General features: G+C 37.0%; 1 protein-coding gene across 5 annotated transcripts in view; it reads left to right on the top strand.

Moving 5' to 3' along the window:
* CYP20A1 (cytochrome P450 family 20 subfamily A member 1) overlaps positions 1-21,223 on the top strand; it is a 77,337-nt gene that overhangs the window by 40,644 nt on the left and 15,470 nt on the right. For all 5 annotated transcript variants that reach the window (XM_036073908.2, XM_036073914.2, XM_036073910.2 and 2 more), the window contains 6 exons: positions 396-474; positions 12,379-12,494; positions 13,281-13,335; positions 16,034-16,154; positions 19,738-19,849; positions 21,052-21,116. In XM_036073908.2, coding sequence (XP_035929801.2) covers positions 396-474; positions 12,379-12,494; positions 13,281-13,335; positions 16,034-16,154; positions 19,738-19,849; positions 21,052-21,116 — 548 coding nt within the window. The remainder of the gene's footprint in view (positions 1-395; positions 475-12,378; positions 12,495-13,280; positions 13,336-16,033; positions 16,155-19,737; positions 19,850-21,051; positions 21,117-21,223) is intronic.

Raw genomic sequence — 21,223 nt, forward strand, 5'->3', positions numbered from 1 at the left:
TCTCAGCCAGTGCTTATCAGTATCGCAGGTGAAGTAAAAATTTGGATTTCCCTATGAATTTTATTCATCCACTGGTGCTGTTATAGTAAAAAATTGAAAATTGACTCTACTGCCACGTCCTTTTCTTCCCCATTCCTACATCTTTTAAAGAAAAGAAACTTTTGACTTTCTAGTTATAATTAGTTTTAAAGTGCCCTGACTGAAATTATTAAAATATATTTGCACTCTGTCCTCCGAGACTATGGAGTAAATCATTATGCAGCCCACTTAAAAGGGAGAACTTAATTATCAGATCTGTTGGTAAGATAGAAATTTCTCAATTATTGGCTTAGATTGCTTGGTATTACTTAGAAAATCTACTTTACTAGATAATAAGTATGTTTTCCTATTTTCAGGTTTGGTCTGAGATTGGCAAAGGCTTTTTAGATGGATCGCTTGATAAAAGTACAACTCGGAAAAAACAATATGAAGATGGTAAGTTTTGCTACTCTTAAATTATAGTAAGGATATGTGCCCCAATTTTAATAAGGTCATCTGTGAATCATGAGATTATAGGTCATGTATATTTTCTATCTTTATGTTTTTCTCCTACATTTCCTATAATAAAGGTTTTTCTTAAAAGAGAGGAAAAAGCAGTAAATCAATAAATGAAACTCTAGTACTCACTATAGAATGAGGCTGGTATAGCCTACAGGAAAATGTAAGGGTGCAATCCTGGGAAAGCAATTTGATAACACATATTAAGAGTCATAAATAATGGGGGTGCCTGGGTGGCTCAGTCCGTTGAGCGGCTGCCTTCAGCTCAGGTCATGATCCCAGGGTCCTGGGATCAAGCCCCACATCGGGCTCCCTGTGGGCAGCCTGCTTCTCCCTCTCCACCATTTGTGCTCTCTTTTGTTCTATCTCTCTCGCTCTCAAATAAATAATTTTTTTAAAAGAATGCTTTAAAAAAAAGAGTCATAAATAATGGATAAAATTATCTAAGAGAAGAAAAAAATCATGAATATTTTTTGTAGTGCTATTTCTATAAATAGAAAATCAGGGCGCCTGGGTGGCTCAGTTGGTTAAGTGACTGCCTTTGGCTCAGGTCATGGTCCCGGAGTCCTGGGATCAAGCCCCACATCGGGCTCCCGGCTCAGTGGGAAGCCTGCTTCTCCCTCTGACCCTCTCCCCTCTCATGCTGTTTCTCTCTCTCTCTCTCTCTCAAATAAAAAAAAAAAAAAATCTTTAAAAAAAAAAAAAAAAAAAGAAAATCAGAAGCAATCTAAATGTCCAACAATATGGGAATTGCTAAATCATACCAGCTTAAATATTGTATAGATATTTGTAAAAAATGTAGGAACATAAAAATTCTTGCTATTATAACATTGAGTAAAAATATTCTCTGGTGCCTGGGTGGCTCAGTTGGTTAAGTGTCTGCCTTCTGCTCAGGTCATGATCCCAGAGTCCTGGGATTGAGCCCCACATCAGGCTCCCTATTCAGCAGGGAGCCTGCTTCTCCCTCTCCCTCTGTTTCTCTGTGCTCTCTCTGTCTCTGTCTCTCTCTCAAATGAATAAATAAAATATTTGAAAACATATTTTCAGGGGCACCTGGGTGGCTCAGCTATTAAGCGTCTGCCTTTGGCTCAGGTCATGATCCCACGGTCCTGGGATCGAGCCCCGCATTGGGCTCCCTGCTTGGCGGGAAGCCTGCTTCTCCCTCTCCCACTCCCCCTGCTTGTGTTCCCTCTCTCACTGTGTCTCTCTCTGTCAAATAAATAAATAAAATCTTAAAAAAACACGCAACATATATTTTCAAAATTTGCGGGCATTGGTTACAACTTTATAAAATCTACACAGAAAAATAGCAATTTTAGTTTAAGATAGCTCCACAGAATTATTCTTTCTTTTTTTTTGGTTGTGTATCTTCTGTCAGTAACTTAATGATTATAATGCTTTAATACCTTTATTTTGAGCTGCTTCAATTCTTTTTTTGGAAGTAGGGTAAATTAAAATACCTGGGCTGTGTTGAAACAGTGGATTATTTTCCGTATATAATAGTGTTGCTTCCTATTACTGTCATCCTTCATTCTTTAAATAAATGTTTGTGGCCTCTATGTGCTAGGCACTATTTTATTTTGTGTGCAGGAGACAAAATTCCCTGCCCTCATGGGGCTTACAATTCTAGTGATTCCCTTGATGTCCAACATAAGTCCAAAAAAGCCAATGCACTCTGGTTTTTATTGCCATTGTGATTATCTTGATGGATGCATTAGGACTAACTCCCCTTAATAAAAAATGTATTTCACAAATATTGGTTCAATTAATCCAAAATGAAAATTAATAATTTATGTTCTGTGATTCTAAATAAAAGTAGATTATCTAACACAATATGTTTCTCGGGTTGTAACATTGGCTAAATCAAATTTTTATTGAAAATGATTCTTTTTTCGTATTTATGTGACTAGGAAGCCATGGCTGGATCAGTGCATCCTTTGTTTACATGAGTCATTCTTAACCTGGTCTGTACATTAAAGTCACCTTCAGAACTTAAAACAAAAAAAACTGAAGATCAGGCCCCACCGTAAACCAGTTTATTCAGAGTCTAAGAGAGAGGCGCCCTGGGCATCAGATATTTCTATGAAAGCTGTGCAGATTATTCTGATGTACTTATAGGGTTGAGAATGTATAGCAATAGTTACCAAGCTTTGCTACACACTGAATCTTTTAAGAAATATGGGGGTGCCTGGCTGGTGCAGTCAGAAGAGCATGTGACTCTTGATCTCAGGGTCATGAGTTCCAGTCCCATGCTGGGTGTAGAGATTACTAAAAAAAATTAAACTATAAAAAAATAATAAATATTGACATCAGGCTTCCATTCCTAAACATTTGGATTTAATTTGTATGAGGTGTGACTCATACTTTATTTTATTTTATTTTTTTGAGAGCAAAAGTGGGGGGCGGGGCAGAAGGAGAGAAAGAGAATCTTAAGCAGACTCCATGCCCAGTGTGGAGCCCAGTGCGGGGCTGGATCTCACAACCCTCAGATCATGACCCAAGCTGAAATCAAGAGTCAGATGCGTAACTGGCTGAGCCATCCAGGTGCCCCTACTTTACAATTTCTTTAAAAAAGCTTCCTAGGTGATTCTAATCTGTAGCAAAATTGGGAACCACTGCATCACAGTGTTAATAATTTTTCATTTTAATCACTAATGTGTTACATTCATGCAATTCTATAACTAGTGAGTATCTATAATATTCTGGTATGTTTTTGGTGCTGGGGAGATGTCGATAAACAAAACAAAGAAAAATTATAGTGGGAAGCAGCAGACAATAAATAAGTAAACCGAATAGTGTTTTTTTGTTTTTTTTTTTAAAGATTTTATTCATTCATTTGCCAGAGAGAGAGGGAGAGTACAAGCAGGGGGAGTGGCAGGCAGAGGGAGAAGCAGCCTCCTTGCTAAGCAAGGAGCCTGATGTGAGACTCGATCCAGGATCCTGAGATCATGACCCGAGCTGAAGGCAGACGCCCAACCATCTGAGCCACCCAGGCACCCCCGAATAGTGTTTTAAAAGATGGAAAGTGCCTATGGAGAAAATTAAATCAGGAAGGGAGATAGGGTGTGCTAGGGATGGGGAGGTTGCAATTTTGAATAAGGTTATTAGGAAGGGCCTCACTAAGATTAGGTGACTTATGAGATAACACTTGCAAGAGATAAGGAAATCATTCAGTGCAGATCATGTGTCTATCCACATGTCCAAAGGAAGAAGATTCTGTGTAGAGGGAAAGTAATTGCAAAGTCCTGGAGGTGGGAACTTTTTTGCAGGAGTGGTCAGTCAGAAGAGGAATAGAAGAGATGAGGCCAGAAAGACTGGGGAGGAGGGACAGATTTTGTCTGGCTTGTATCTCATTGTATGACTAGGTTGTTACTATGAGATAGGAAGCCACTGGAAGATTTTAGCAGTTATAATCTGAGTTATTTATTTTTTTTAAGATTTTATTTTTAAGTAATTTCTACATCCAATGTGGGGCTCAAACTTACAACCCTGAGATCAAGACTTGCATGCTCTACTGACTGAGCCAGCCAGGCACCCCAATCTGAGTTACATTTTTAATGGGTCACTCTGGCTGCTGTGATAGATTATAGGCACCTAGAGCAGAACAGTGAGACTAATTTAGGGGCTGTTGCAATGAACCAGGCAAGAGAAAAAATGTGACTTGGACTAGGTGGTAGGCAGCAGAAAATAGAGAATGAAAAAAAAAAAAGGAAGAGTAATTTTGTATTTTGAAGTTAGAACACAGACATTAGCTGACAGGTTAGTTGTATGGTATAAGAGAGAAGGAGACACGAAGGTTTCAGGCCTGAGTATTTGGAAAATGAGGTTGTTAGGGAGATAGGGCAGACTTGGGAAAATCCAGTTTTGCTGGTGAAGATCAAGAGTTCATTTGTAGATATGTTTAATAGACTTCAGACGTCTAAGTGGAGATGCTAAATTGGTTGTTAGATATATGAATCTGGAGTTCAGGGGAAAGTCCCAACTGGAAATATAAATGTGGAGTGTTTAGTCCATAGATTGTATTTAAAGCCTTGAGACTAGTGACCATCAAGGTAATGAATATAAATAGAAAAAGAAAAGAGGTCCAGCGGGGGAGAAGCAAGATGGGGGAGGAGTAGGAGACCTAAATTTCGTCTGGTCCCAGGAATTCAGCTAGATAGGGATCAAACCATTCTGAACACCTACAAACTCAACAGGAGATTGAAGGAAAGAATAGCAGCAACTCTCTGAACAGAAAAGTGACCACTTTCTGGAAGGTAGGATGTGCGGAGAAGTGAATCTGAGGCAATATTCGGGAAGATAGATGGTGAGGGAGGGGGTCTCCATCAGCTGCTACAGGCAAGTGATAGAGCAGCAGAGCACAAAATTGGAAATTTTGGTAGTCGACTCTGCTGAGGGATGTTGCTCCAGTGGCTAAGTGGGGGGTGGAACCCTCGCTGGGACAGTGTGGTCTCAGGACCCTCGGGATCACAGAAAATCCGGGGGTGCCTGAGTGCAGCAGAGCTCCCAGGTATCGGAGCAGGGAAGCCAGCTGCAGAGACAGAGCCGAGGAGTGGGCCCTCAGCTCGGGGTTGCCATAAACTGTGATCCGCGGCACAGTCGGGCCACTGCTCTTCCAGCAGGGACCCAACAAGCGGCAGATCCGGGGAGACTCCCCTACCTCCCCCGGGAGGAGCGGCGCAGGAGTGCACCACAGGGATCTGCTGGGTTTGGAGACTCCAAATGGGGTCGTGTGTCAGAGATAGAAACGCTTGGTCACAGGTGGGTGAGCATGGAGTGTGGCCAGAGACCGGGGAGACAGGAGTGATTGACTGCTTTTCTCTGGGGGCGCACTGAGGAGTGGGGCCCCAAGTTCTCGGCTCCTCCGGGTCGGAGATTGGGAGGCCTCCATTTTCACTCTCGTCCTCCAAAGCTGTACGGAAAGCTTGCAGGGAACAAAAGCTCCCGAGAGCAAACCCGAGCAGATTACTTACCCGGACCGGCAAGGGCGGGGCAATTCCGCCTCTGGCAAAGACATCTGAGAACCACCACAACTGGCCCCTCGCCCAGAAGATCAGCAAGAACAACCAGCCAAGACCAAGTCTACCGATCAATGAGAACGGCAGAACTCCAGCGCTAGGGGAATACAGCACATAGAATTCATGGCTTTTTTTCCATGATTCTTTAGTCTTTCAAAGTTAATTTTTTTAATTTTCTTTTTTTACTTTTTCTTTTTTTTTTTTTAATTTTTCTTTTTCCTTTTGTTAACCAACATCTTATCAATCCCTTTTTTAAAATATCTTTTTTATTTTTCATTTTTAGAGTCATATTCTATCCCTTCATAGTAGTTAACCTTATTTTTGGTATATATATAAGTTGTTCTCTCTTTAAAATTTTGGGATACAGTTTCTTCTAACAGACCAAAATATACCCTAAATCTCTAGTGAATGGCTTTATTCTAGTCTCCTGCCTGATCACATTCTCCCCCGCCTTTTTTTTTTAAATCCTCTTCTTTCTTTTTTCAACCAACTTCTTATCAATTCCTTTTATAAAATCTTTCCTAATTTTCATCTTTACAATCATATTCTATCCTTCGTCGTATTTACCCTTATTTTTGTACATATATAACTTTTTCTTTCTTTAAAATTTTGGGAGGCACTTTCTTCTAACAGACCAAAATACACCCAAAATCTAGTGTGTGGCACTGATCTGTGCACCAGCCTGATCATATTTGGTCATATTCTGGTTTTTTTGTTTGTTTGTTTTTATCTTTTTCTATTTCTTTTTTCTTTCTTTCCCTTTCTTTTCCCCTGGTTTCAGGTCTCTTCTGAATTGTTTAGTGTATATTTTTCTGGGTTCATTGTTACCCTGTTAGCATTTTGTTCTCTCATTCATCTACTCTGGACAAAATGACAAGACGGAAAAAATCACCTCAAAAAAAGAACAAAAGGCAGTACCGACTGCCAGGGACCTAATCAATACGGACATTAGTACGATGTGGGAACTAGAGTTCAGAATGACGATTTTAAAGATAGCTGGGCTTGAAAAAAGTATGGAAGATATTAGAGAAACCCCTTCTGGAGAAATAAAAGAACTAAAATCTAACCAAGTCGAAATCAAAAAGGCTATTAATGAGGTGCAATCACAAATGGGGGCTCTAACTGCTAGGATAAATGAGGCAGAAGAGAGAATTAGTCATATAGAAGACCAAATGATGGAAAATAAAGAAGCTGAGAAAAAGAGAGATAAACAACTACTGGATCACGAGGGCAGCATTCGAGAAATAAGTGATACCATAAGACAAAACAACATTAGAATAATTGGGATCCCAGAAGAAGAAGAAAGAGGAGAGGGGCAGAAGGTGTATTGGAACAAATTATAGCAGAGAACTTCCCTAATTTGGGGAAAGAAACAGGCATCAAAATCCAGGAGGCACAGAGAACCCCCCTCAAAATCAATAAAAATAGGTCAACACCCCGACATCTAATAGTAAAACTTACGAGTCTCAGAGACAAAGAGAAAATCCTGAAAGCAGCTCGGGAGAAGAGATCTGTAACCTACAATGGTAGAAACATTAGATTGGCAACAGACCTGGCAGGCCAGAAAGGACTGGCATGATATATTCAGAGCACTAAATGAGAAAAATATGCAGCCAAGAATACTATATCCAGCTAGGCTGTCACTGAAAATAGAAGGAGAGATAAAAAGCTTCCAGGACAAACAAAAACTAAAGGAATTTGCAAACACAAAATCAGCCCTGCAAGAAATATTGAAAGGGGTCCTCTAAGCAAAGAAAGAGCCTAAAAGTAACATACACCAGAAAGGAACACAGACAATATACAGTAACAGTCACCTTACAGGCAATACAGTGGTACTAAATTCATAACTTTCAATAGTTACCCTGAATGTAAATGGGCTAAATGCCCCAATCAAAAGACACAGGGTATCAGGTTGGATAAAAAAAACAAGACCCATTGATATGCTGTCTGCAAGAGACTCATTTTAGGCCCAAAGACACCCCCAGATTGAAAGTGAGGGGGAGGAAAACCATTTACCATGCTAATAGACACCAAAAGAAAGCTGGGGTGTCAATCCTTATATCAGACAAATTAGATTTTAAACCAAAGACTATAATAAGAAACGAGGAAGGACACTATATCATACTTAAAGGGTCTATCCAACAAGAAGATCTAACAATTGTAACTATCTATGCCCCTAACTTGGGAGCAGCCACTTATATAAGCTAATTAATAACAAGAGCAAAGAAACACATCAACAGCAATATGATTATAGTGGGGGACTTTAACACCCCCCTCACTGACATGGACAGATCATCTAAGCAAAAGATCAACAAGGAAATAAAGACTTTAAATGACACCTGGGACCAAATGGACTTCACAGATATATTCAGAACATTCCATCCCAAAGCAACAGAATACACATTCTTCTCTAGTGCCCATGGAACATTCTCCAGAACAGATAACATCCTAGGTCACAAATCAGGTCTCAACCTGTACCAAAAGATTGGGGTCATTCCCTGCATATTTTCAGACCACAATGCTTTGAAACTAGAACTCAATCACAAGAGGAAAGTTGGAAAGAACTCAAGTACATGGAGGCTAAAGAGCATCCTACTAAAGAATGAATGGGTCGACCAGGAAATTAAAGAAGAATTTAAAAACTTCATGGAAACAAATGAAAATGAAAACACAACTATTCAAAATCTTTGGGATGCAGCAACGGCAGTCCTAAGAGGAAAGTATATAGCAATACAAGCCTTTCTCAAGAAACAAGAAAGGTCTCAAATACACAACCTAACCCTACACCTAAAGGACCTGGAGAAAGAACAGCAAATAAAGCCTAAACCCAGCAGGAGAAGAGAAATAATAAAGATCAGAGCAGAAATCAATCAAATAGAAACCAAAGAACAGTAGAACAGATCAACGAAACTAGGAGCTGGTTCTTTGAAAGAATTAACAAGATTGATAAACCCCTGGCCAGACTTATCAAAAAGAAAAGAGAAAGGATCCAAATAAACAAAATCATGAATGAAAGAGAGATCACAACCAACACGAAAGAAATACAAACAATTATAAGAACATATTATGAGCAACTCTATGCCAGCAAATTAGATAATCTGGAAGAAATGGATGCATTCCTAGAGATGTATAAACTAACAAAACTAAACCAGGAGGAAATAGAAAACCTGAACAGACCTATAACCACTAAGGAAATTGAAGCAGTCATCAAAAATCTCCCAACAAACAAAAGCCCAGGGCCAGATGGCTTCCCAGGGGAATTCTACTAAACATTTCAAGAAGAATTAATACCTATTCTTCTGAAACTGTTCCAAAAAAACAGAAATGGAAGGAAAACTTCCAAACTCGTTTTATGAGGCCACCATTACCTTGATCCCCAAACCAGACAAAGACCCCATCAAAAAGGAGAATTACAGACCAATATCCTTGATGAACATGGATGCAAAAATTCTCACCAAAATACTAGCCAATAGGATCCAACAGTACATTAAAAGGATTATCCACCACGACCAAGTGGGATTTATCCCTGGGCTGCAAGGTTGGTTCAACATCTGCAAATCAATCAATGTGATACAATACATTAATAAAAGAAAGGATAAGAACCATATGATCCTCTCAATAGATGTGGAAAAAGCATTTGACAAAGTACAGCATCCTTTCTTGATGAAAACGCCTCAGAGTATAGGGATAGAGGGTACATACCTCAATATCATAAAAGCCATCTATGAAAAACCCACAGCGAATATCATTCTCAATGGGGAAAAACTGAGAGCTTTCCCCCTAAGGTCAGGAACACGTCAGGGATGTCCCCTATCACCACTGCTATTCAACATAGTATTAGAAGTCCTAGCCACAGCAATCAGACAACAGAAAGAAATAAAAGGCTTCCAAATTGGCAAAGAAGAAGTCAAACTCTCACTCTTTGTAGATGATATGATACTTTATGTGGAAAACCCAAAGGACTCCACTCCAAAACTGCTAGAACTCATACAGGAATTCAGTAAAGTGGCAGGATATAAAATCAATGCACAGAAGTCAGTGGCATTCCTATACACCAACAACAAGACAGTAGAAAGAGAAATTAAGGAGTCGATCCCATTTACAATCGCACCCAAAACCATAAGATACCTAGGAATAAATCTAACCAAAGAGGCAAAGAATCTGTACTCAGAAAACTATAAAATACTCATGAAAGAAATTAAGGAAGACACAAAGAAATGGAAAAATGTTCCATTCTCATGGACTGGAAGAACAAATATTGTGAAGATGTCAATGCTACCTAGAGCAGTCTACACATTTAATGCAATCCCTATCAAAATACCATCCACTTTTTTCAAAGAAATGGAACAAATAATCCTAAAATTTGTATGGAACCAGAAAAGACCCCAAATAGCCAGAGGAATGTTTAAAAAGAAAAGCAAAGCTGGTGGCATCACAATTCCGGACTTCAAGCTCTATTACAAAGCTGTCATCATCAAGACAGTATGGTACTGGCACAAAAACAGACACATAGACCAGTGGAACAGAATAGAGAGCCCAGAAATGGACCCTCAACTCTATGGTCAACTAATCTTCAACAAAGCAAGAAAGAATGTCCAGTGGAAAAAAGACAGTCTCTTCAACAAATGGTGTTGGGAAAATTGGACCGCCACATGCAGAAAAATGAAACTGGACCATTTCCTTACACCACACACAAAAATAGACTCAAAATGGTTGAAAGACCTAAATGTGAGACAGGAGTCCATCAAAATCCTAGAGGAGAACACGGGCAGCAACCTCTTTGACCTCAGCCGCAGCAACTTTTTCCTAGAAACATTGCCAAAGGCAAGGGAAGCAAGGGCAAAAATGATTGGGACTTGATCAAGATAAAAAGCTTTTGTACAGCAAAAGAAACAGTCAACAAAACCAAAAGACAACTGACAGAATGGGAGAAGATATTTGCAAATGACATATCAGATAAAGGGCTAGTATCCAAAATCTGTAAAGAACTTATCAAACTCAACACCCAAAGAACAAATGATCCAATCAAGAAATGGGCAGAAGACATGAACAGACATTTTTTCCAAAGAAGACATCCAAATGGCCAACAGACACATGAAAAAGTGCTCAGCATCGCTCGGCATCAGGGAAATCCAAATCAAAACCTCAATGAGATACCATCTCACACCAGTCAGAATGTCTAAAATGAACAAGTCAGGAAACGATAGATGTTGGTGGGGATGTGGAGAAAGGGGAACCCTCCTACACTGTTGGTGGGAATGCAAGCTGGTACAGCCACTCTGGAAAACAGGATGGAGGTTCCTCAAAAAGTTGAAAGTAGAGCTATCATATGACCCAGCAATTGCACTACTGGGTATTTACCCCAAAGATACAAATGTAGGGATCCAAAGGGGTATGTGTACCCTGATGTTTATAGCAGCAATGTCCACAATAGCCAAACTATGGAAAGCGCCAAGATGTCCATCGACAGATAAATGGATAAAGGAGATGTGGTATATATATACAATGGAATATTATGCAGCCATCAGAAGGAATGAAATCTTGCCATTTGCAATGACATGGATGGAACTGGAGGGTATTATGCTGAGCGAAATAAGTCAATCAGAGAAAGACATGTATCATATGATCTCACTGATGTGAGGAATTCTTAACCTCAGGATAGAAACTAAGGGTTGCTGGAGTGGTGGAGTGTGGGAGGGATGGGGTGGCTGGGTGATAGACATTGGGGAGGGTATGTGCTATGGTGAGCGCTGTGAATTGTGTAAGACTGATGAATCACAGACCTGTACCTCTGAAACAAAATGCAATATCTGTTAAAAAAAAAAAAAAAAGAAGAAGTTAGCCGGAAGGGAAAAATGAAGGGGGGGAAGTCAGAGGGGGAGAAGAACCATGAGAGACTATGGACTCTGAGAAACAGAGGGTTCTAGATGGGAGGGGGGTGGGGGGATGGGTTAGCCTGGTGATGGGTATTAAAGAGGGCACGTATTGAATGGAGCACTGGGTGTTATACGCAAACAATGAATCATGGAACATCACATCAAAAACTAATGATGTAATGTATGGTGATTAACATAATATAATAATAAAAAAAAGAATAGTGCATCAGCAAAAAAAAAAAGGAAAAAAGAAAAGAGGTCCAAAAACTGACTCCTGACCTTAGGCATTCTGTCATTAAGATATTTGAGAGATGAGAAGGAATCATCGAAAGGAGACTGAGAATGAGCAGGCAGGAAAGTGGGGGAAAGTATGGGGTCCAAGAGGGCATGGAATCCCAAGATCTAAATGAAAATCTTAACACCTGGATAGTGTTTGATCAGGGTCCTGAGATCGAGCCCCACATCGGCCTCCCTGCTCTGCGGGAAGCCTGCTTCTCCCTCTCCACTCCTTGTGCTCTCTCGCATTCTCTGTCTCTCTCTCACATAATAAATAAATAAAATCTTAAAAAAAAAAAAAGAGGACGGACTTTAGAAGGGAAGTAGGTAGTATCAGGGGAGACGTTTATGTGTGTGGAGGCCTTCAAGGTGCTGGCGTTAGTTCCCGTTCTTGACCTGGGTGGTGATATTATGGGTCTTTGCTTTATAATTATTCCTTAAATTGTACATAGATGGTATTTGCAGCTTTTTGTATGTGAAATTTAGCAAAAAAGAAGGAAAATAAAATTGATGAATTTAAACATAAATTAGCTTTGAAAAATTGTTGGTTACAACTCTTTTTTTTGGAAAGTTTTATTTTGCACATAGCAACATTGTACAGAAATATTAAAAAATGTTCAATTTTTACAAATGCTTATATTCTAAAATCTTTTTTGTATTTCTTCTCTTAGCCCTTAGACAACTGGAATCTATTTTAAAGAAAATCATAAAAGAACAAAAAGGAGGAAACTTCAGTCAACATATTTTCATTGACTCCTTAGTACATGGGAAACTTAATGACCAACAGGTGATGTAATTGTTAAATGTTTATCAAGTAAACAATAATCACAAATGTATAGTGTGCTTTGTATTCACTTTAACCCAGATGCACTCCCAAAATTCAATGGCTTCTGTTTTATTGTACATCATCTGTAAATAGTACAAGTATTTAGTCTCTTGTTATTTAGCTCTTTGAAGCAGCTGTATATTATTTAATACTGTGTAAGCAAATGTTGAATCAAAATTCTCTGATCATAAAAGAGGAGGACTTACCTGACTAGGTTGGCAGCTTGGCTTGTTCCCAAAGCGCTCTGTTAGCCCCAGCATACCACTGTGTTTGCGGTGTTGTCAGGCAAAGGACAAGAGTGGAGCCATTATTACCACATCTGTGGTTCATTATAGGAACCTTCTGCCCACTCTGCACATGTGAGTCTTCATAGACAGAATGGGTTTCTGGATGTGTATAGGTGCAGAATTGAATAAGGCTCCAAGGATAGTGGCAGCCTCTTCTCCACTATTCCTGAGGCTTTGTTGCCGCACCAGGCCAAGCCAGAAAGATAGCACTGAGGCAGTTTGTTTGCAAAAACAAAGCATGAGCCAGTGAGAACTACCAATAAATGTTTATTGCATCAAAAAGGCAATGCAGTATTTAGGTTGGTTTTTACATTCGATTTTTTTAAGTGAAAACATTATAAAGAAATAATATTCATTTTTCCTTTCCTTGACCCTAATTCTATACTATAGGTTATTTTGATAGGGTCTAATACAGGCCACCTTATATTTTACACTTTCTAAACTTAGTTTTCTCTCCTAGATCCTTGAAGACAGTATGATATTTTCTCTGGCCAGTTGTGTAATAACTGCAAAATGTAAGTATAATTGATTTCTTTTTGAGATAGATTATAAAATATACATGGTTAAAATAAAGGAAACATTGTTTGCAAGACCTCTTTATAATTTCCCTTCTCTTTTCTTTTTTATTCTTGTTTGAAAGGCTTGATTCACACAGCTACCGTTTTTTTTTTTTTTTTCTTAACCCCAGGTGCTCTATGCCACCTCTGAACATTGCCATAAATTTCTTGACACGGTTTATGGATTGTGAATTCTAGTTAGTGCCTTTAAAATGAACTGTTATTGACACCTTTCCAACCAGAGCAGTGAGCTTTTCAATTTCCTGCTGCGGCTTTTCACTTTGATTCCAATCCAGTTTGCTATTATTAAGGTCTACCAACAGAGGATATAGGCCACAGAAATCACGATTTAAAAGAACTCCTCTCTTGGTGGAATTGAAGGTGATTTTTATTTAAAATTCTAAAATGTGTGATATGTTTCTAAGTTTCCTTACTGCTTTTTAGTTTAGCAGAGTACCATTCATTCATATGGTATTTATAAAAACTTGTGTATGTTTATAAAAATATACTAATATAAAATGCTAAAGGAAGTATCAAAACATCAGTTTGAAATAGAAGAAATTTATGATCATTTGAAGGATTTCATTTACAACTCTTTCTGTTTAAAAACAGCAATTAAAAATGTAAACTTCCCATAAGTTTTTCTTCTTTATAAAATTTTTGACATCTAGAGATGTCCAGGTATTATAGGTTAAATGGGATCTGGGTGTGTATGTGTCAAAAATAATGTATTGAACTTCTTTAAAGAGTGCTTACCTTGTTTTTTTAAAAATTTACTACATTATTAAACTATATCTTTGCTAAAGACCTTCAAAAAATCTGAAGCAGTTGTGCTCTGGATACAGAGCAAAAAAGTGACCATTTCCAAAGTTGGGTTAATATTTTAATATTATTGCGGCTTTTAGGGAGGATTTCAGACTATCACTGTTTCTTTGCATATGGGTTGGTTATTTTTTAAGGTACCTCTGAATTTTTTGGAGAGTCAAGATAGGCAGGAAACTTTAATCCTCTGCTACTTATTAGCCTTGAGCAAGATATTTGCCTCTGCATTTTTTTCCTTTTCTAAAATAACAGTTTAGGTCTAGACGACCTCCAAGGTATTCTCAAATCTGCAGTTGTGTCTTTGGTTCAGTATCATGATTAAAGAACGTTCATGACTTAAAATATTATTTTTAAGCTATGTTCAGTCATACTTCAGAGTTCTACAAAAGCACCAATGTTTGAGATTATTAAACCATATAGTTATATTAATTTTAAGTGATAATATGGTGAAGCAGGGTTTATGAGTGCCTACTGTGTGCATATCCTTGTAGTAAATCTTTCAATATTGTATATTACTGTATTTTGTAATATTACAAACATGTACATATTGTACACTGTCTGCACAAGTTTTCATATCACTTGTGAAGCAGAAATTCTATAGTTCATTCAAAAGCCCTAATAAAGAAGTATACGTAGGAAAAAGTTAAGGACAGGCAGTTACTCGTGTGCCTTTTTATAAACTCTGAATATGAATAAATTATAAAAAAAAGTTGAGTACCAGGTAGGTATTAATTTTATTGATAATAACATTTAGTACAGAAAATGAATTATGTCCTTTCTAGGCATAAGAATTGGATACGTGAATTAGGCAAACATTAAAAAAAAAGTGAGACAAATTTAAGTCAGCCCTTAGTTCAAGAAGGAGATCATTAATAAGTGGAAGTAGAAATTACTAAATACATTTTTAAAAGTGGTTGACACAGAAGAAAGTAGTATAGATAGAGTCATCTCAAGCATAATCTAGGGTAAGAGGTACTAGTATCTGGAAGGTATCTGGATAGTTCCATTCTTTGAATAATTATAATCCCAGTGGATTTCTACAGGAAATATAACTTCTCTTATTTTCTCTGTTTTATGTTCATCATGTAATTTTCTTACCTTTTCATTTCCTCAGTGAGTATAATCTATAAGCCATTTTAAGCAAAAGTAAGCCTGTAAGTTCAGTGATCTTCCAATCTTGGTGTTCATCAAAATAATTGTGGTATTTGTTGGAAGTACAGATGCCTGGACTCCACCCTAAACCTATTGAATCAGAGTCTGTGAATGTGGGGTTGTGCCATCAACCAATTCCCAGGTGATTTTAGAGAACTATTGTCCTAAGCAATAACCAATACCAATTCCTGAACCAGTGTATCTACCATTACAAGTAAAAATTTAGAATATTGATTTATAGGTAAATCTCCTGCTACTCTGATTTGTATGAATCATTTCATTAGGTCTCCTGAAGGAACTAATAAATCAGTATTTTTATTACACAGGGTTGGGTGAACTAGACAATCCATTACAGTTACCACCATTTAACACTCCTTCAGATAATGAAGTTTATTTATTATCATTACTATTTTACCGAAAATAAAATGCATTTTTGTCTTCAGTTACTTGCCAGTTTTAAGAAAGCAATTGCAGATCTCTTTAGTATTCTATAAATATTCATGTTATGTTCAATGAGGTACAAATCCTGTGAATAATCGTGGTATTTTTTTGGTAGCATTTATGTGTCTTCCATATCAGAAGAGAAGGAAAACACAAGAAAAAAATAGTATGTTTTATCTTATTCTGCATCCAAACTATCAATTAGCTATTTTCATTGTTATGAATGTAAATTTTTACTTAGTGTGCACCTGGGCAATCTGTTTTTTAACCACCTCTGAAGAGGTTCAGAAAAAACTTTATGAAGAGATAGACCAAGTTTTTGGGAAGGATCCTATTACTCCAGAGAAAATCGAGCGGCTCAGGTAAGAATACAATAAAAAGAAGAGGATATCATTAACAGGTAAAATTGAGTTGGTTTAACTATCTTATTTAAAGCTAATGATAATATCTAGGAAAGGTATATATTTTTAAAGGACTTAAAATGTTTACATACAGATTTTATTAGATAATTTAATTTGCTCTTTAAAATCATAAGGTAGTTGGTTAAGCATCTGCCTTTGGCTCAGGTTGGGATGGGGCCCCTCATCGGGTTCCTTGCTTAGCGGGGACCTGCTTCTCCCTCTCCATCTGCCATTCCCCCTGCTTGTGCTCTCTCTCTGTGTCAGATAAATAAGTAAAATAATAAGGTAGTTTTGGGAAACCTTTATATTAGACTATATAAAATAGTATCAGTGATGTTCAAGTAAGTAAAGCACTCATATCTTGTTGATGGAAATGCAAAATTGTACAGACCTGTTGGAAAACAGTGTGGCAGCTAAACATACACTTGCCATACAACCCAGAAATTCTCCAAGGCATTTACCCAAGAGAAGCGAAAAAATATGTCCACACAGAGACCTTTATGCAAATGTTCATAGCAATATTATTCATGATAGCAAAAAGCTGGAAACAGCCCAGATGTTCATCAGCTGGTGAACAGATAAACCAGTTGTGTTATATCTGTACCATGGAATATTATCAAGTGGTAAAAGATAATATCTTATCAATATATACAACAATGTGGTTAAATGTCATTATGTTAAGTGAAAGAAGTCAAACACAAAGACTGCATACAATATAATTTCCTTAAGGTGAAATTCTAGAAGAGGCAAAACTGTTGTGGTAGAAAGGGGATCGGTGGTTGTCTGGGACCAGGAATGGGGAGGGGATCAACTAGCAGGGAGAATGAGAAAAGTTTTTAGGGTGAGGGAACTGTTCTGTATCTTGATGGTGGTTGTGGTAACACAGTTATACACAATTACTAAAATTCATCACATTATACAAGTAAAATAGATGAATTTTTATATGTAGATAATAACCTTAATTAAAAAGATTTTTTTCTCTTTATTTTTTTAAAAGATTTTATTGATTTATTTGAACAGAGAGAGAAAGAGAGAGCAGGGGAGGGAGAGGGAGAAGCAGATTCCCTGCTGAGCAGGGAGCCTGATGCGCAGGACTTGATCCCAGGACCCCGGGATCATGACATGAGCCAGACGCTTAACCGACCGAGCCACCCAGGCACTCTAAAAGGATTTTTTAAAATAACAACTGTGACTGCTTAGGGTGTTGGAAGTCTGCGCCTGGACAGCAGGCAACCAACCCTACCTTGGAGCCTCTTTTAATTATAGAAAAGAAGATAAGGAGACTTCTGTTACAAATTCTTCAAAACCTTGGAAGTTTTGTTTATTACCTTGAATATAACTATTTTTCATTTTAAAAGTAATACTTGTCCTTTGAAGTTTTTATAATACAGAAGTGTATGAAGTAGAAGGTGAAGGTTTTTTGTAAATATATCCTAAAGAGATGACAGTTGTTAACTATCTTTACTATTTTTCCAGATTTTTTCTATGCCTATATACATATATATTCAAAGTAAAAAATTTCAAATGTTCTAAAATATAAAAAAAATATAATTCTTCTGTAAATTCCATCTTTTCTCTAAATATTTTGTGGACAGTATTCTTATATGTGTAACTCTACTACACTCAGTGATTAAGTTCTGTTGATTTGACTTTCCAAATAACTTTTAGTTGGAAGTTTGTTGTTGTTTTTAAAGGTTTTATTTATTTGTCAGAGAAAGAGAGAGAGAGAGGGCACAAGCAGGGGGAGACGCAGGCAGAGGGAGAAGCAGGCTCCCTGCCGTGCAGGGAGCCTGATGCAGGACTCGATCCCAGGACCCTGGGATCATGACCTGAGCCGAAGGCAGATGCTTAAACGACTGAGCCACCCAGGCGTCCCTGGAAGTTTAATTTTAGTTCTTTTTATTGTCCCCACTATTCAGACCATCAGCTTGCCTGGGATATTTCAGCAGCCTTGGATCTTGCAGCCCTCTAATCCAGTCTTCAAATTGCTACTGGAGCCTATGACTGCACACAGTAAACACTTTGGGTGTTTTAACCATAAAGATAACCGAGGACCAATTCCAAATCAATAGTCTTTGGGCATCAGAAGTTTTCAAAAGCTTCATAGATGATTCCAATGTGCTCTAATTCTAATGTTGAGAATCACTGTACTAGTAATCTTTCTATACCTGAGGAGTCAACATCTGGGCAGATGACTCCCCAATTTAAAATCTTTCAGTGATCTCTGGTTGCCCTTAAGTTAAAATTTAAACTCACCAACATGGCTTAGGAGGCATTTCAAGAGCTGGGCCTTATATTCCTTTCCCACCTTATCACTTGTTATTTGTGCCTCTTCATACCTTAGTTTTAGCTATACTGAAATTCTTTTGTTTCTTCAAAGCTATAGTACTCTTTCTCATCTCTTGGCTTTTGCAGACTACTCCTTTGTCTAGATTCTTCTTTTCTCTTCTACCTAGCTCCAGTTTTTTCTGCAGGTCTCAGCCTAAAGTGCTTATTTCTCTGCAAAGTCCTTTCTTTAGTTATGTGCTCCTGCCGTATGTTCTCCAAAATCCTGACCTGCCTTTATCATAACACTTACTGTGCTTTTTAAATTGTTACCCTTGCTGTCCCTACCTCTCTCGCTTTCCCTGCCAAGTAGACCTTGAATCCCTTTGTGGGTATCTGTCTTATTCACTGTTGTAGTTCAGTATCTAACACGGTGCGTCTAATGTAGTAGGTACCCAATAAATAGTGGTTCAAAGAGGAAAGGAAGGATTTTCCTTTTTTGGTTTTGTTGTTTTTAAAATATTATAAACAGTCAACAGTCCTATGCTTGGCATTTTTAAAATATTTCCAGTTGTTGCTATTAATAAAGTCCTAGAAATGGGATTGTTATTTAATGATATATACAATAGTTTAGTATTTATGATTACGGGCTATGGAGTAAGGTAGACCTGGGTTTGAATCCTGTTGATACCACTTCCCTGCTATGTGATCTTAAACAATTGCCTTATTTCTAAAAATCTATAAAATTAGAATAATAATAGCATCCCTGAGGTTCTTATAAGGATTAAATGAGATACTACCTAGAAAGTATTTAATAGAACTGGCTTTTGGTAAGATTTCAATACATTTTAGCTTTTATTCTTATTGTGATGTACACCTAATATTTTTCTAAATATGCAAAAAAAAATTTCCATAGTTGGATTACGTGTATTTTTCTTTATGGTTTCTGTCATTGTGTCGGTATTTTTATAATTTTTGAGTAGGAAAGTTCTTTATTAAAATTTTTTAAATTTATTAATAATAAAGGACTTTTCTACTTAAAAATTATACAAATACTGTTTTGAGTTTTCTTCTGGTACTTTTAAAGTTGTTTTTATTTGTTTAAATTTATACCTACGTGGACTTTATATACCTCTAATATATAACCTATTTTCAAGCAAATTAGAATTATGATGTGACTATTTCCAATTAGAAAGGTTATTAAAGTTGTTAAAAATGTATGTACATTTCAAACTGCCTTTCCCAGAGTTAAGAACTGTAAAAAAACTTTTTAAAACAGATATTGTCGGCAAGTACTTTGTGAAACTGTTCGGACTGCCAGACTGACCCCAGTTTCTGCCCGTCTTCAAGATATTGAAGGAAAGATTGACAAATTTATTATTCCTAGAGAGGTAGGAAACATTCGGTATACTTAACTCATTCAGTTATTCTTTTCAACTCTTTTAGCGTGTGGTTTTGAATTGTATTGTCTAAAATGTCTAATAAATGATACCTATTATTAAATCAAAGACATAGTTATTTTAAATGAGAATAATATATGCTGTTTTAGGGTATAAGCAATATAAAAGAAAGGCTCCCTTCCTCGCATGTACTACTGTTAATACTTTACTGTGTATTTTTATAGGTCTTTTTCTATGTATATATATTACTCTGTATGTGTATATACACATGTGTATTTTAAAAACTGAATTTATATGTGAAAAGTTGCTTTTCATGTATCATTCATTAATTTGCTTTTTTCATTAGGTGTGGTTATTACTTATTAGTACAACTAGTACTTGATACAGATCCAACTCATTTTTTTTTCCAACTCATTATTTTTAATGGATATATAGTATTCCATCGCATGAGTGTGTTACAGTTTATTTAAGCAGTCTCCATTGATGGAAATTTAGATTACATTAATTTTTTTGTTATTACAAATTATATACTTGTATAGGTATTGAGTAGAGCCTTAGAAATAGAATTTTGGGGTCAAAGTGCTATTTATGTTAAATTTAAATTGCCCTCTAAGAGGCAATTTATATTTTCAGCGACAGTGTAGGAGAATGCTGTTTCTCTCCATATTCTCACTACTTCTGGATTTATGATTTTTTATATATTTCTTATATGAAATACTGTCTCATTATTTTAATTTGCTTTTCCCTGATCATTGGAGAGATTGAGCAGCTTTTCGTACATATTTATCAGTTTGTATTTCTTCTTTTTGTGAATTATGTGCTTGTAACTCACTTCTTTCTAGTGAGCTTATACATCTTTTTGTATATTGTACATACTAACGGTCAGTTATATGGAAAATATATTTTTCCTATTATTTATCTTTTACTGGTGATTTTGGTGTGTTTTGTTTTTACTGGATGCAGGTTTTAAATTTTCATAGTTAAGTCTGTTATTCCTTTATGACTGCCAGATTTTGACATGCTTAGGGAGGCCTTCTCCGCTGTAATATCATCAAAATAATGACCTGTGTATTATTATTTCCTGTTTTTATTTTATTCTCATCTATATTAAAAGAGCATTTAGGATAAGTTGGCTTTTTGGCAGTCATTTTGTCTCTGTTAGGCCTTGACTAACTAGAGTAATTTTTTTGCAGACCCTTGTTCTTTATGCTCTTGGTGTGGTACTTCAGGATCCCAGTACTTGGCCATCACCACACAAGTATGAAATATCTATCTTTATCTTTGTGATTATTGATTTGTATGTGTTTGTGTGTTTTGCATTCCTTTTCTAAGTTTTGAGGAGAAAATTTAATATGTGACAATGAT

Source organism: Halichoerus grypus, chromosome 4, assembly GCF_964656455.1.
Source record: "Halichoerus grypus chromosome 4, mHalGry1.hap1.1, whole genome shotgun sequence".
Lineage (NCBI taxonomy): Eukaryota > Metazoa > Chordata > Mammalia > Carnivora > Phocidae > Halichoerus > Halichoerus grypus.